This window comes from Cebidichthys violaceus, unplaced genomic scaffold, assembly GCF_023349555.1.
Source record: "Cebidichthys violaceus isolate CVI_PGR_0920_01 unplaced genomic scaffold, fCebVio1.0.p SCAF_9, whole genome shotgun sequence".
Classification (NCBI taxonomy): domain Eukaryota; kingdom Metazoa; phylum Chordata; class Actinopteri; order Perciformes; family Stichaeidae; genus Cebidichthys; species Cebidichthys violaceus.
This window is the reverse complement of record NW_027176975.1, coordinates 16056658-16070308: the sequence shown is the minus strand read 5'-3', so window position 1 is coordinate 16070308 and position 13651 is coordinate 16056658. Positions and strand designations below refer to the sequence as shown.

At 42.1% G+C, this 13651-nt stretch overlaps 1 protein-coding gene across 1 annotated transcript; it reads right to left on the bottom strand.

The window, feature by feature from the left end:
• Nucleotides 1–1738: 1738 nt before the first annotated feature.
• On the bottom strand, nucleotides 1739–13489 carry abhd17b (abhydrolase domain containing 17B, depalmitoylase). The gene is made up of 4 exons (XM_068703505.1): nucleotides 13045–13489; nucleotides 11478–11954; nucleotides 4608–4787; nucleotides 1739–4233 (listed from the first exon to the last, which is right to left on the bottom strand). The coding sequence occupies exons 2-4, from the start codon at nucleotides 11942–11944 to the stop codon at nucleotides 4014–4016; spliced, it is 867 nt and encodes a 288-aa protein (XP_068559606.1). The 5' UTR covers nucleotides 11945–11954; nucleotides 13045–13489; the 3' UTR covers nucleotides 1739–4013.
• Nucleotides 13490–13651: the final 162 nt, after the last annotated feature.

Sequence of the window (13651 nt, the reverse complement as noted above, 5' to 3'; positions counted from 1 at the left end):
TTACCGTACCAGTAGGTACTACTCTTAGTAGTAGTGTACTAGTACTAGTTCAGAGCCGTAGTCAGGATTTAAAAAAATACCACGGTCATGATTTTAAATCTTAAAAACGCATTTCTCCACCCTCAGAAAACACACATTTTCTATTATTTGAATTTTTAACAAAATATTTATTGAACTAACTGTTCAGTTCTATCTTCTGAACATTTTATTTCCCACCAAAAGACATAGAATTGATAAAATACAATTTTAGTATTGTTTTATTTGACATTTGTGGGAATACTGAAAGCCTATTTAGTCATTGTGTTTGTCACTATTGAGTGTGTAAGTCCCTCCAGGTTGATGAAATACACAAATTCCCAGAAAAATAACTATTAGGACATGACCTTATAGCGTCTTCATAAACACAGCCTCGGAAGTAAGAGTTGTAGCAGTAATAGTTGGTCTTGTTATAGTATTTGTATAATTCTTATGTTTATTACCAGTGATGTCTAGTATATTTTATTGTTTGCTATTTTACTTAAGTAATATAGATATGTGTATGGGAAGACCAGCATGATTGAATCATAGCTATAATCCTACCAAAAGATGACAGAATGTGGCGACTTTGGTGCAGGGATCTCTTTGTACTTTGAGAATACATCACCAGTAGTACTCTACAGTCTTCTGCTGTAAACATCATGTGACAATATTCTAGTATAGAGCATAATGATCATATTACCACATCTTTATTTTCAGATTGACAGTGATTATCGTCTGCTGCAGTGAACTATTGATACCCTGATCACATGTCCGCTCAACAGGAAAAAATCTGTGAAATTAATAGTAAAGTGCAAAAGCATAACGTTTATTCCTACACGTGCACACTTTTGCAGCTGAAGCACAAACTAGCTGTTGACTCATATGAAGCAAACATTGACGCTGTGCGTTTCTATTACCAACCTAAGGTATCTAACATTGGGTCAGATCGCCATCATCTTCAGATTTAATGAAAGAAAGTAAGGGTTTCCGAGTAGTCATTGAACGTGTCACAAGGAGCACATGAAATGAGGGGAGGGGCTTAGACCCGGGCCACACTGCCGCCTGCTGGTCTCAAAGACTAAATACTTTATAACATACCAAATATTAGACAAAATCTCTTATCTTGATGATCCAAATGATGAATTGTAAATTAGTACAAATTGAAAATAACACAGATACAGTAAGAGTTTGCCGTGTCATAGAAATAAAGCATAACAGACATGACTTTGTAATGACGCACATTACATGTCTCACTTGCATTGCAGTCACACAACAGGATTTCCGCCACATCCTTTTCCCATAACCTCGCTAATCTTCCAATGGTCTCCTCATCCATACACGGTTACTGTCCCACAGTCTAAGCAGCAGAGTGGACCTCTGTTGGGCTGTGTTGAAAAGCGCAAGACAGAAAACCAGATTTTATAAATATGGACTCATGTGTCTGGAAATAAAGTTGAATATATAAATTTGAAGATTTTCATATGACCAGAGGATTTTTAGTTCCCTGAAAGCCAAATTACATCTCTGCATCTCTTTGTCTCTTGTCCTGAGCTCGCATCACTTCTGACGACCCCGTCATACCGTAATAAACTGTCTTTATCACATACAAGAGCAGAAGAAAACTCATCGTTCTGGCATGAGACCATTTTCATAATAAAGACCCGAAAACAAGAAACAAATACGTCTCGCCCAAAAATCAACAGTTCAGTCACAGCTCGGGTTGTTTCTCAAATACCATTTTATTTTCTCTATCATGTTAGAATTACTTTATTAATATTGTTATTACATATATGTTCCTACTGTATTGAAATATGATATACAAAATTAATCTAATCAAATCAGAGATGACAACAAAGGTCATCTTGGTCTAACAGTTGTCATATCAAGAGTTAGAGAAGTAAGAATTAGGACAGTTGAGAGATGACAAAAGCTTGCAAAAAAACCCATAAAAACATGTCCATTAAAAATATTATTTACAAAGTGACACTGAAAGAAAGCATAACCTTGTTTATAGGACAAATGAGTTGTGAAAAATAAGTAGTTTGCATGACAACAAACAGCAGTTACCAATCCTGATCTGGATTTTGGTCAATCTGACAAACATCAAACTTCCTCTCAACCTGTGAGTAATCAGACCTGAAGGTTTACAGTAGCACCCATTGACATATCGGTTCATTGTTTCTTACCAGTATTTGACCCCTTTTGTGGTCACAGGCTTAACTCGGGTATCAAAAACACCCATAAGAAAAGGACTCATTGAGATTTACTATGCAATTCTGAGTTTGTTATAAAAAAAAAAAAATCAAAAACAACAGACGACTAACAATTCATGGCATGCAGTAGCACTTTGACATCTGCTCTTCAGGGCCTTAATGGAGTCATCAGCTGCTTCACTCAGCATTAAAGGGCAAATCAACTGACAGCAATGGATCCAGAAACACCATGCAGACAACGAGATTAAGTTAAGACAAAAACAAACCATTCTGTCCATGATGGAGGGCTTAAATGCTGAGCCACTTACGCTGATATAAGCCATTGTCCATTCATTGTTAAGATCAAATGATGTAAAAGCGTCTCAATAACTTCAAACACAACATTTTAAAAGAACTTCCTGAACTGAAAAGGAATCAACACCAGCTGTGTTAATAACACTCAGCAGTCCTGATTGGCATTAGTGGTTTAAGTCTTGATCAGAGCACAGACTATTAGCTGCTGTCACAGTAGTCAACACACTTATCATAAAGAAAGATCTGACACAGGTACATAAGAGAGATCTGTCATAATAACTACATACATGATTTAACTTACGGACAGACAATACTTCAACACTGGGTTTCATAATAGTTACTTTATCAAGGCGATGCTTTGTCATCTCCAAAGGGGGTCAGATATTCTGTCCATTAAACTGCACTTCATCATTCTGACAACATCCAGCTCATCGACTACAGCGTAGTGATACTCATCTTTCAGCAACAGTACTTCGGAGTTTACATTTTCAAAAGAAAGTGGCAAGTAACCCACATTTATTGGTCAATGAAATACAGCCCCAGCCTTTTAACTGGCTACACGAGCAGCAGACGGAGCTCCGTCTAGCATCATATTCTCAACTGTAGAATTGCATGAAATTGTACCATTTTAAGACTAAATGGAGAAGTAGAGACTGAATACAGCTTTTAGAGCTTTTGAGGCGATTCTTAATTTATTTATATTTTGTACAAAGTTCTTGTGTGACCAACTCTATATACTATACTAAGTATTTGGCAACACTGGCCCAGCTAGGTGATAGCTAGGTAAAAAATGTCTTGTACAGTTGATAATACGTGCAAAATACCATATATAATATAAAAAAATATAATAAACAGTAATCCAAAAAAACCAAAAAAAACAAAAAAAGAAATTCATGGTGATTGCACAGTGCGGAACCGAACCTGACCTCAAAGTCAGATGAGTTCAGTTGGATTAAAGAGAGTCTGGTCCACTTTGGATCCAGTCCAGTTTGTAGCAAGGCTGTTTCTTAGAACCTGGAACGCCTCCAGAACCTCTCCGTTAAGAACCGTGGACCACGTCCTTCTCAAAAGGCAGCAAAAATTACACACACACACACACACACACACACACACACACACACACACACACACACACACACACACACACAAGTCTACTTCTGTCATTCACACACTTTCACAATGTGCAATTTTCAACTTAATAAAAATAAAATCTAAAAGCAAAAACAAAATGGTGAGTACTTTTAAGTTCACAGCTGCAGCACGTGGAGTTGACGGTACCGACGGGCAAACTGGAGCTCCAAAGGGGGAGAGGTGCTCGACGATGAGAGGAGGCCGCCACCGAAACGTCAGTACTGCACAGACATACACCACTTTTACCTGCATTACTTCACAAAATTAAAAAAAGAAAAAAGAAAAAGGAAACATTGTACCCGTTCTCCATCATCCGACCCCTCTTAAAAAAACGTTTCTTCTCTTCTTTCCTCTCCACTACAAGTTGACGAGCTCATGTGCAACAAACTGTTTGAGTCTCTCCAGGTATTGTCCGTAGAGCTCTACGTCATTGTGTCCAGCCCCCTCCACCCAGAGCGGCTCCACGGGGCGCTGACAGCGCTCATACAGCGCCAGGCCGTGAGAGAAGTCGATGACCTCGTCCTCCGTACCATGGATCACCAGCACCGGGGACGTCACCTTCGAAATCTTGTCGATGCTTTGGAGAAAGAAAATAAGAAGACCGAGTTAGGATGAAAAATACAGGCATGAATGAGTTATTGTAATCATAAATTAAATACAAAATTGTAGAAAAATCATCAAAAAGGGGAAAAGATCAGATCTAGTTCGCCAACTGACCACAAGAGGGAACTATTGAAAATATTTTAAGCGCTTGGGTTCATTAAGAAGAAAAACACACCCTGTATTGATTTAACTCATAAATGCATGAGTGAATGTTTGCAAACTTGTGCAAGTGTTTTCTGATGCAGATTCCTTCATAGGTGTGTTTTTAAATAGATGTGTGTGCAGGATGTCTGTGATACAAATAGCCTGGCTTTCACAGGAGCCATCTGTCTCATACGGCGCACTCACTTTGGAAAGGCGTCAAAGCAGTAGGTCTTCTTGGTGTCGGGGAAGGCCACTCTCATGCCGGAGGTGAGCGGGGAGTGGAGGATGACTGCAGCGCTCTCATAGCGAGAAGCCAGGTCCACAGAGGGCACGGTGCCGATGCTCTGGCCGTACACGATCACGTTCTCTGGACGGATGCCATACCTGCAAAAACAGGACACAGGATATCTGTACTTCACACTTTTCGGTGATCATGTGCAGGATATTTACTCTACTAGGAGCCAGACGTATACAGGTGAAGCTTGTGTGCTTTTCCAGACGCTGGCAGACGTCCAGTTAGGCCTTTTGTTCATTATAAAAAGCAGCTTGTCTGGCAATATCGAAAAAGTGTGTTATTGTGGAATCCACCATTTGGTTAAAGTTGATTTTCTTTAAGTGCTTTTCAAGGTAAAAGGCCCACGATTCAAAGGTTTGCTCATAGAAAACACACTCACACTGCCACTTATTCTCACATCGTACTCTTATTTCCCCCAACATGCTGCTCCATGCAAACACACACCTGTGTGCTTACGGAGACTTACTCATACTCTATTACAGGCTGAAACGTCACGCAACAGTGACTCAGTGATTATACTGCCTCCTAAAATGTGCACACAAAGATGGCAGACAGCCACGGTTCAGTGGCTGTCTGCTGCTTTTTAAAGCAGCTGGAGTCTTGTGATTCAGAGGGAAGGAGGGGGAATAACAGCAGAAAGGCAGCAAAGAAACACAAGGGTACTGGATTGAGGGTGAAGACATTCCACAGCCGATTATGGTGAATGTGACCTACTCTAGCAAAGCAACCAGTCAGCTGACAACCTGAAACCTGGTCTGAGAACACTGCATCACTGTCTGAACTGCTGGATAGCGCATAGTACACAGCCACAACCAGCCTGACTCCACTCTTTTATTAAAATTAGAAACTAACATTACAGGCTTAACGATACAGCCTCTGCGGTCCTTTAATACACAGCGATGAACAAACATGAACACCGAAGTCTGACAGCGCTCTACACAGCTGTGATGGATTATTATAATTAGGAGCGCCACAACACAAGTCTAACACAACCTTTGCAAAGGAACAGTCTGCAGTAATGTAGCCGTACTGCTACGATGGGGAAATAGACTTAAGTGCAGGCGCATCAGACTGAACATCGACATACACATTATGTCATTAGCAGCAGTATATGAGCAGTTTACCGGTGTGTCAGCTGGCCTTTACCGATTATAAATAGGGGTGAAAGTACTCACGGCATGGGAGAGACTGTTGGTGCTGTGGCGTGACCAGCACCAGTAACTCTCAAGGTTGGCGGACAATTGATCCTTTTTGGCATCATATGGTTTAGTAAAGCAAGTTTTATGTTGCAAGGTAGGGTTAAGCTGAGCCGTAGTATCAGCCAGCATTATGTAAGGTAGGTAATAACAGAGCTTGAGGGCAAAAGACTTTCGGTAACATCAAACCCAACCTTCCCTGTCAAGAGCAGTGAACTCATTGCATCTTAAAAAGGAAAGTAGACAAGTAACAGAAGGTAATCTGGGACATGACTGACACTCAGATGATTTGTGAACACATGATTAATATTAACTCCTCCCAAGAAAGATTCAAGTACATTGCCTGGTACAAGGGGCTGGTTTGGATGACAGGCAGCATTAGATCATAACTCAGCATGAGGCCGTTTTAATTAAACCTCATAACTCCACTGCAATAGCTTGGAGTGGCCTCTTCATTGAAAGTAAATTATTTGTTTACTGTTACCAACAGCTTCTCAGTGTTAGACCTTTATCATATAATACTTGTGCTTATCTCCATTTGTCTAGTCAATGTTCTTTACAATATCAGGCCACTAAAGCCTGGCCACACACACACACACACACACACACACACACACACACACACACACACACACACACACACACACACACACACACACACACACACACACACACACACACACACACACACACACACACACACACACACACACCGTCAATACAGAGAGGGTGGAGAGAAACCATTTGACAGCTTAGTCATCAGGCGAAGGGACAAACAAGGCTTTCCCCAAACCTAACATGACATCTTTACACTTAAACATTGTGCAAGTAGGAGTGTTTCACTTGAGGACAATGAATAATGCAAGGCTTTGGACCTGTCACTCTCTCTAACCCATCCTGCTACTTTGGCACTTTTCGATGGACCACGGCAGTGCAGATCTGCAGTCGCACTCGAGTTAAGACGGCACTACGACTGGCTTTGACCAAGGAGATGCAATCCCCCCCCCCCCGGACCGGCCAACACAAGCCTGCAATTTACTCGATTGCATTTCAGCTTGAATAGACCTCACCAGGCCACTGCCAGCCAAGCTCCAAACCTTCATCAATTTAGTCTCCTGACAGAAATCCAATCTATTATGCATCACATCCTCCTGCATTCCCTTATTATGTCCCTCCATCCCTCTTGGCTGCCCACCTCTTGCTCTCTGAGGACCAAAAGTATTCTCATCCCATAGCTGTCACTATGACTAACAGATACTCTGAACATATATACAGTCATTTTTAACAGATTAGTGTACCATCTGCACTGCAGCAGGGGGATCCTTCACGGAAGCTTTGAAATTAGGGTCGTAACGGTATGAGACTTTCACACTACAAATAACAGTCTCAGAAAATACACTAACCACTACTAACATCTAAAATAAACGATGCATTGCTCAGTCATGAAGCCTTTCTGTGTTCATATATGTGAGAATTTCTCCCCACGGAGAGGGGAGTCTAAGAAGACGGATGGAGTTTTGATTTGGATCGGTATGATGATTGACTAGGAGGTGAGTTTTTTTTAGTCGCCATAGTTTGGACATGGGTTGCTAGGCTACCACTCAATATTAGACTAGCAGGATTGACCGCTTCATCTCAAGAGAGGAGAAAAGAAAAGGATAGAGTGTGACACACACACACACACACACACACACACACACACACACACACACACACACACACACACACACACACACACACACACACACACACACACACACACACACACACACACACACACACACACACACGCAAAATCAGCTTGGTCACTCTTTAGTCAATAAACTACTTTTTTTCTTCTTCTACAGCAAATAGTCACCCGACTCATTATTCTGTTAGCATGTGTAATCGTTTCTACAATAATGGAGGCCGTGTAAGTGAGCAAACATTCTGAATTATCCGATCCCCTCCCTGCTCAGGTGAAGGGAGTGCCTCATTCACCACGGCTGAACAAAGGAGCACAGGAGGAGACGGTTTGGTTCAACGTGACAGGTGGCTGCCCTCCGTCATATGATTGTGGAGTAAAGCAAAAAAGTGTGTCAACACTCAAGAGAAGAGTCATTTGCCGTCTGCTAAATCATGAAGAGAAAACGATTGGATGACGCAGAAAAGCCCAAACAGACGCACACCAAGACTGAACCGCATGGGTTCAAAATGACAAATCATCAGAAAAAGAAGACACTGACACTTCACAACAAGCAGAGAAAGTACAAAGAGACGCAAGAGCCGCTCTCCTCTTCAGGCTGTGCATCTGATCTAACAGGAGAGATGTGCATGAGGCATGCAGGAAGCAGACTAATGTGAGGCCATGCAGAGATGCCTCTTGATGTGCTAAACACAACCTAGTAGATTTGTGCTTGGCAGGGTCAAAAGGCTTCAAAGACATACAATAAGGAATCTGGCAGAGACAGCAGAGCCAAAAAGGGGACATAATACATGATACTAGGGGTCTTAGTAACACTAAGCTTTGAGTATACAAAGCCAAAATTATTGATAAAATTATACACAATAGAGAAAATCCCTCTTGTAATTTGTACCCCATCATTATAAGTGCCGTGTGCACCATTAACGTAGACATATCACATTACATAATGTCATATAAGTCACATGTTCGGCTTCCCTCTTACTAATAATGTCAGGATAAGGGTGGTGGACAAAAGCGTATGTAGGCATCGTTCAATGAGAAAGACATAAGACAGCGGCAATACATCGGGCATGTCCACACATATGAAGCGCCACCATCCTGGTCTGTCAGCGACGAGGGCCAAGGCACAACAACAACGACAACAAACAACCGTGGCATTTAAGAAACTGTAACAGAATCAGACCGGGCTGAAGCTATTACAAAATCTATTGGGGTGTTTATTGCTGCAGACGTGAGGCCATACTCCGATGTGGAAAACAAAGGATTTCAAAATATTGTCAAAGTGCTTGAGCCACGCTACGAACTCCCCTCACGGGCAGCCACTTCAGTATGAGGAAGTTATCCTTGTTCCAGAAAGCAGCTCATCTGATCTTGAAGTGCCTTCTTCCCTGATTAACCTCCAAAGACATGAGATAGATTGTGTGAGAGTGATATGAGTCAATGCCTGCTCTGACCTTAAAAAAAAAAAAGAAAAAAGAAAAAAGAAAAAGAAACAGTCAGCTTGTTACAGCTATTAGGACACCTTACAAACTTTATTTGGCCCAGGTAATATAGGTTGTGTAAATGGATTTAGATATGATCACAGCGCTGTTATTTAAGGACAAATTCAACTTACTCGTAATCTAATATGTCAAGCGTCTGTTCTGCTTCGCTCAGATTAAAGTAAATTTCAATGCAAATTTCAGCACCTCTCAAGATTGTGAGTAGGAGTTTCCTCGGTGTAACAACAAAAACAATAAGTAAGATGGAAACAACAAACATTAAAAAGCAGAACAACACAGCAGCCTTAAGTGCTTGTTTCCCCTCTTTCAAGGAGTGTGGTGCTGGGAACAGAAAGAAAGACGGTTTCAGAGCGTCCAGAAGGCCTTTCTAACGCCTTCAGCACTTTTCCTTTCCATCACATTCGACATTGTAATTAAAGCTTTGGGTAAACAGTTTAGGAGACATTCATGGCAATGAAGCGTGTTCAATTTAAACACAGGGGACAGAAAGGTTTACTTGAACACAAAGGAATGCATTTGTTCCCACACATGAAAAGCGGGTTCTTCTTCACAGCAGTGGCCTATTTCCTGTATGCACAACCTTTATGATCAAGAGTTTCCTGTTTAACTTGTCAGCTTCCTTATCTACATGTCCTTATTTACAGAAGGCCATTTATTTATATTCTCTAAAATGAGATTGTGTAAAATGTAAAAGTAGTGCCGACAGAGATTCACAGCAGAAGTTGGTAACTAAGAAGCGGTAACATTTTGTTGCCAGCGGCCCTACTGGTGTTCTACATCAGCACTTTTCAATCTCTGCAGTGCCACACAGGAGTGGCACTCCACAATAGAAGCCTAGTGTTTCTCTTTATGGTTGATTCACTCTCCTTTGGCTCTTCTCTTCCTGCGTTTAGTTGTTCTGAGTCAAAGTTCTCCATCTCCTCCGTTAGTCATTTGTTTGTCTTCTAGCAGGAAATATTCAGAAACATCCGGAGCTGCTGGATGAACTCTTATTACCATGTAAACAAAAAGGCACAAATATGATGGATACATATCTCTCTCACACACACACACACACACACACACACACACACACACACACACACACACACACACACACACACACACACACACACACACACACACACACACACTTTGAGATCATAACATTTTGGAGACGTTGGAACCAGAAGATGTTCCAACATTTTTGTTTGAGAAATTCCCCCCATTAAATTATCATTGCCAATTACTAAACTAATTGTTTCAACTCAACATATGTATTGAATGTTTGTGGGACCACAGAGGCTCTCCTGGTTAACGAACACCAAAGACATGGAGTACAAAGCCTAGGGTGTTATATAAAGGACACAAGAAGGAGATGAGGAGAGGGTTCAACATGGATGGAAGGAAGTGAAGGACATGTGGTTTAAACACACTGATGAACAATGTTCATCTTCTGAAATATCTTAGTAAATCAGTTTAAAGTAAATTAAATAATTGACTAATAGAGAAGGGATTAAAGACTGAATACCCCTCTATAACATCTGAAACATAAAACCACAAAGTGGTTATTACAAATGCAGATACCATCAACAAGCAAGCAAGAAGCTTCTTGTTGATGAAAAAAAACAAAAAAACAGTACAAGTCAAATATCAACCAATAAATATCAGTCTATTCATAGCCTGCTGAGCAAAAAGATGCAGCAGAACACCCACTCACACCTACATATGGCTGGCCAGCATAATCATAGAAAACAGGCTCCTTATTACCGCCCAGAAAAACATCATGTCGTCCCTTCTAAACCAGTCCTGTCATCTCCACCCAAGATCTTATCAGGTCCAATTCAATCGTCCCTCCACCAAGCTGCTGCAACTCGTCATGACTTCAACTCTTTCTATTCCAGCTCTTCACGTCTGATGTGTCGTATAAATCTACATCGGCCAGGTTTCTTAAGGTTTTACTGAACCGCACCTTGTATTTAAGTAAGTTTCCTTACTTCTCACACTCACCATTAGCTGTAGACATTCACAGGATAAGAAAACCCGGTTGGCATTGTGGTTATTATATAACATTATCTCTCAAAAGCTGTCAAACGAGAAAGACGTGACCAGAGTTGCTATTAATAGGACTCTTTCCTACTATTGTCATGCACTGAACGGCACTGTACAGTACTTACGTACGTACGCACGTGCGCGCGTGCGTGTGTTGCGTTCACGGGGCTTAACTTTGATCTACAAGTTTTATTTTGCAGCCTTGTGAGAAATCAAGTTTAGGGACTGCACGCCGTTCAATTACTCTAATATCAATGCATTCACAAGTACTAGTGAAACACTGCATCCTTTTTTTTCCTCCAAGCTGCCCCAACATCTGTGTACAGGTGTGCCCATCTCTCCTTTCCTCCCATCATCTCTCCTTACCGTGACCGGAGTGCCTGCCAGGCGGCGTCTACATCAGCGTACAGGTTCTTCTCGGAGGGTTTCCCAGAACTCGCCCCGTAGCCCGAGTAGTCGTAGGAGAAGACGTTGCAGTTGATCCGTGAACCCAGGCCAATGTAGAAGCTGCTCATCTGGCCCAAGTCCACCGCGTTTCCATGGGAGAACAACAGAGTGTATCGAGCGCTGGGTGAGCAGCGGACAAACATACAGGCGATGCGGTTCCCTCTTGTTGTGCGAGTCATGAAGCACTCGATGGCGTCCTTCTCGCGGGACGAGTACTGCCAGTCGGCGCGCTCGGAGAGGTGCAGCGTCCAGCGGCTGCCGCTGTCGTCAGACATGAGGCTGTAGGTGGGCTCTGGGGGCAGGAAGGCCAGTTTAGAGGCAATCTTGCTGGGGCACGGCGGACAGCAGAACAGGCAGCATAGCTCGCTGAGGGATAAGTGGTTCATCCTCAAAACGCTGTGACAGGGAGAAGGAGAGTGGATACATTTCATCAGTAGGTTAAATAATGAGAGAGAAAACAGATATAAGCACACCAAACAATGGCGGCTGGGTTCTTTAAAAAACTGAAACACTAATTTGCCTCTGAATCCCCTGCAGATTGATCACAAGGAAAACACCACAAGAGCCATTTTTCCACAGAGCTCTTGAATGATGTTCTCTCCAAGAACATAAATACTTGTCTTTGTTAAAAAAAACAGGGGGTTTCCGGGACTGGGGGGCTAAAGTCAGGCTGGTGTCAATTCCCTACTCCAGAATGCACAGCTCTCTTCAGCCAGCATTATACAAATAAAAAGATATCTGACCCTGATTGAGTGTTTGTTCTCCGTCTGCCTCGGGGCTCCACAACCTCACTGACAGTATTGACTCAAAAGGCTTTTCTTATTTCATCCTGCACTTGGACCCCCCACCTAAGGCCACCTCTTGGATATCCCAGGTGCTCTTCAATTGTAGCGGCCAGTCAGCAATTCCATCCTCAAATCTATCCCCAATACTCTTCTCCCAAACTTAATTCCCTATATTGCATTTCACAGATTTCCAATTGTTTTTTTTGCTATTTTACAATTGTCCATACTTAACTCTGAAGAGATTATTTTGGAATAATCTTCATTTTATAGTTTTGAAAGAAACTTAACCACACACACACACACACACACACACACACACACACACACACACACACACACACACACACACACACACACACACACGTGACTTCAATACCACTTAATTACTTGTGTGCACTTCTATAAACAATTGGATGTACGGAGATGATTTCCGGTGAATACTTTTTGCAGCCTATGGCTGCTACTTCTGCAAGATGCTGTGACATTTGCACACAGCAGTCAAATACATAGTGAAGCATATTTGCTTAATACTGTAAATTACCCAAAATAGTCCATAATCTCTCAACCGCGGAGACAGAATGGAGCACCGCACCGATCTACTGTAAAATGGTGGTGGAGGCAATAAATGTGTTTGAAGAGATTACAATCAACATGGAAATATGCGTGTGTTCCCTGAGCGGAATTATGATCACAACCATTACCTGGAAGGCGGTGGACGATTGTTTTGTTTTCAGGTGACAGTGTTGGCCGACGTCGCTGTAGTCAAGTGTTATTTTCGCACCAAGAGATTGTCACGGTCAGCCTCGGTCAGATTATCCTCTGTTCCGTGTCCTGTTCGCTGGCTTTGTCACTGTGAGAGAGTATATCCCTCTTGGCACCACAGCTGTGAATTTCTATTAGCTAGAGACGCTTCGTCCTCCGGGGTCCAGACAGCCTCCCAAACGGTCCTTTCTTTCTTTTTTTCTCCGCTCGGTTTTCTCAACATATGGTCCTGAATGATAACGAGGTCTATTCATTCAAAATGTTCGAGTATATTCTGCTCAACGGCGACATGGGTAAACTCAATAAAGTGTTCAAATTAACTCAATTCTTGTCTCAAAGCCAGTCAGTCCTCGGAGGTTTTGCTCAGCCTCCGAAACATCACCGCTTTCGTTTCGTTGTGAAAATCACTCTCTGCTTGTTGTCCTAGCTTGTAAGGACGGAGGGAGTCGTGATTGACAGTTTCATGGCCCAATAGCAAAGAGACTGTTGAAACGAGTCCACCAATGGCACGACGTGGGACTATTTATAGGCGGTTCCTACCGACGC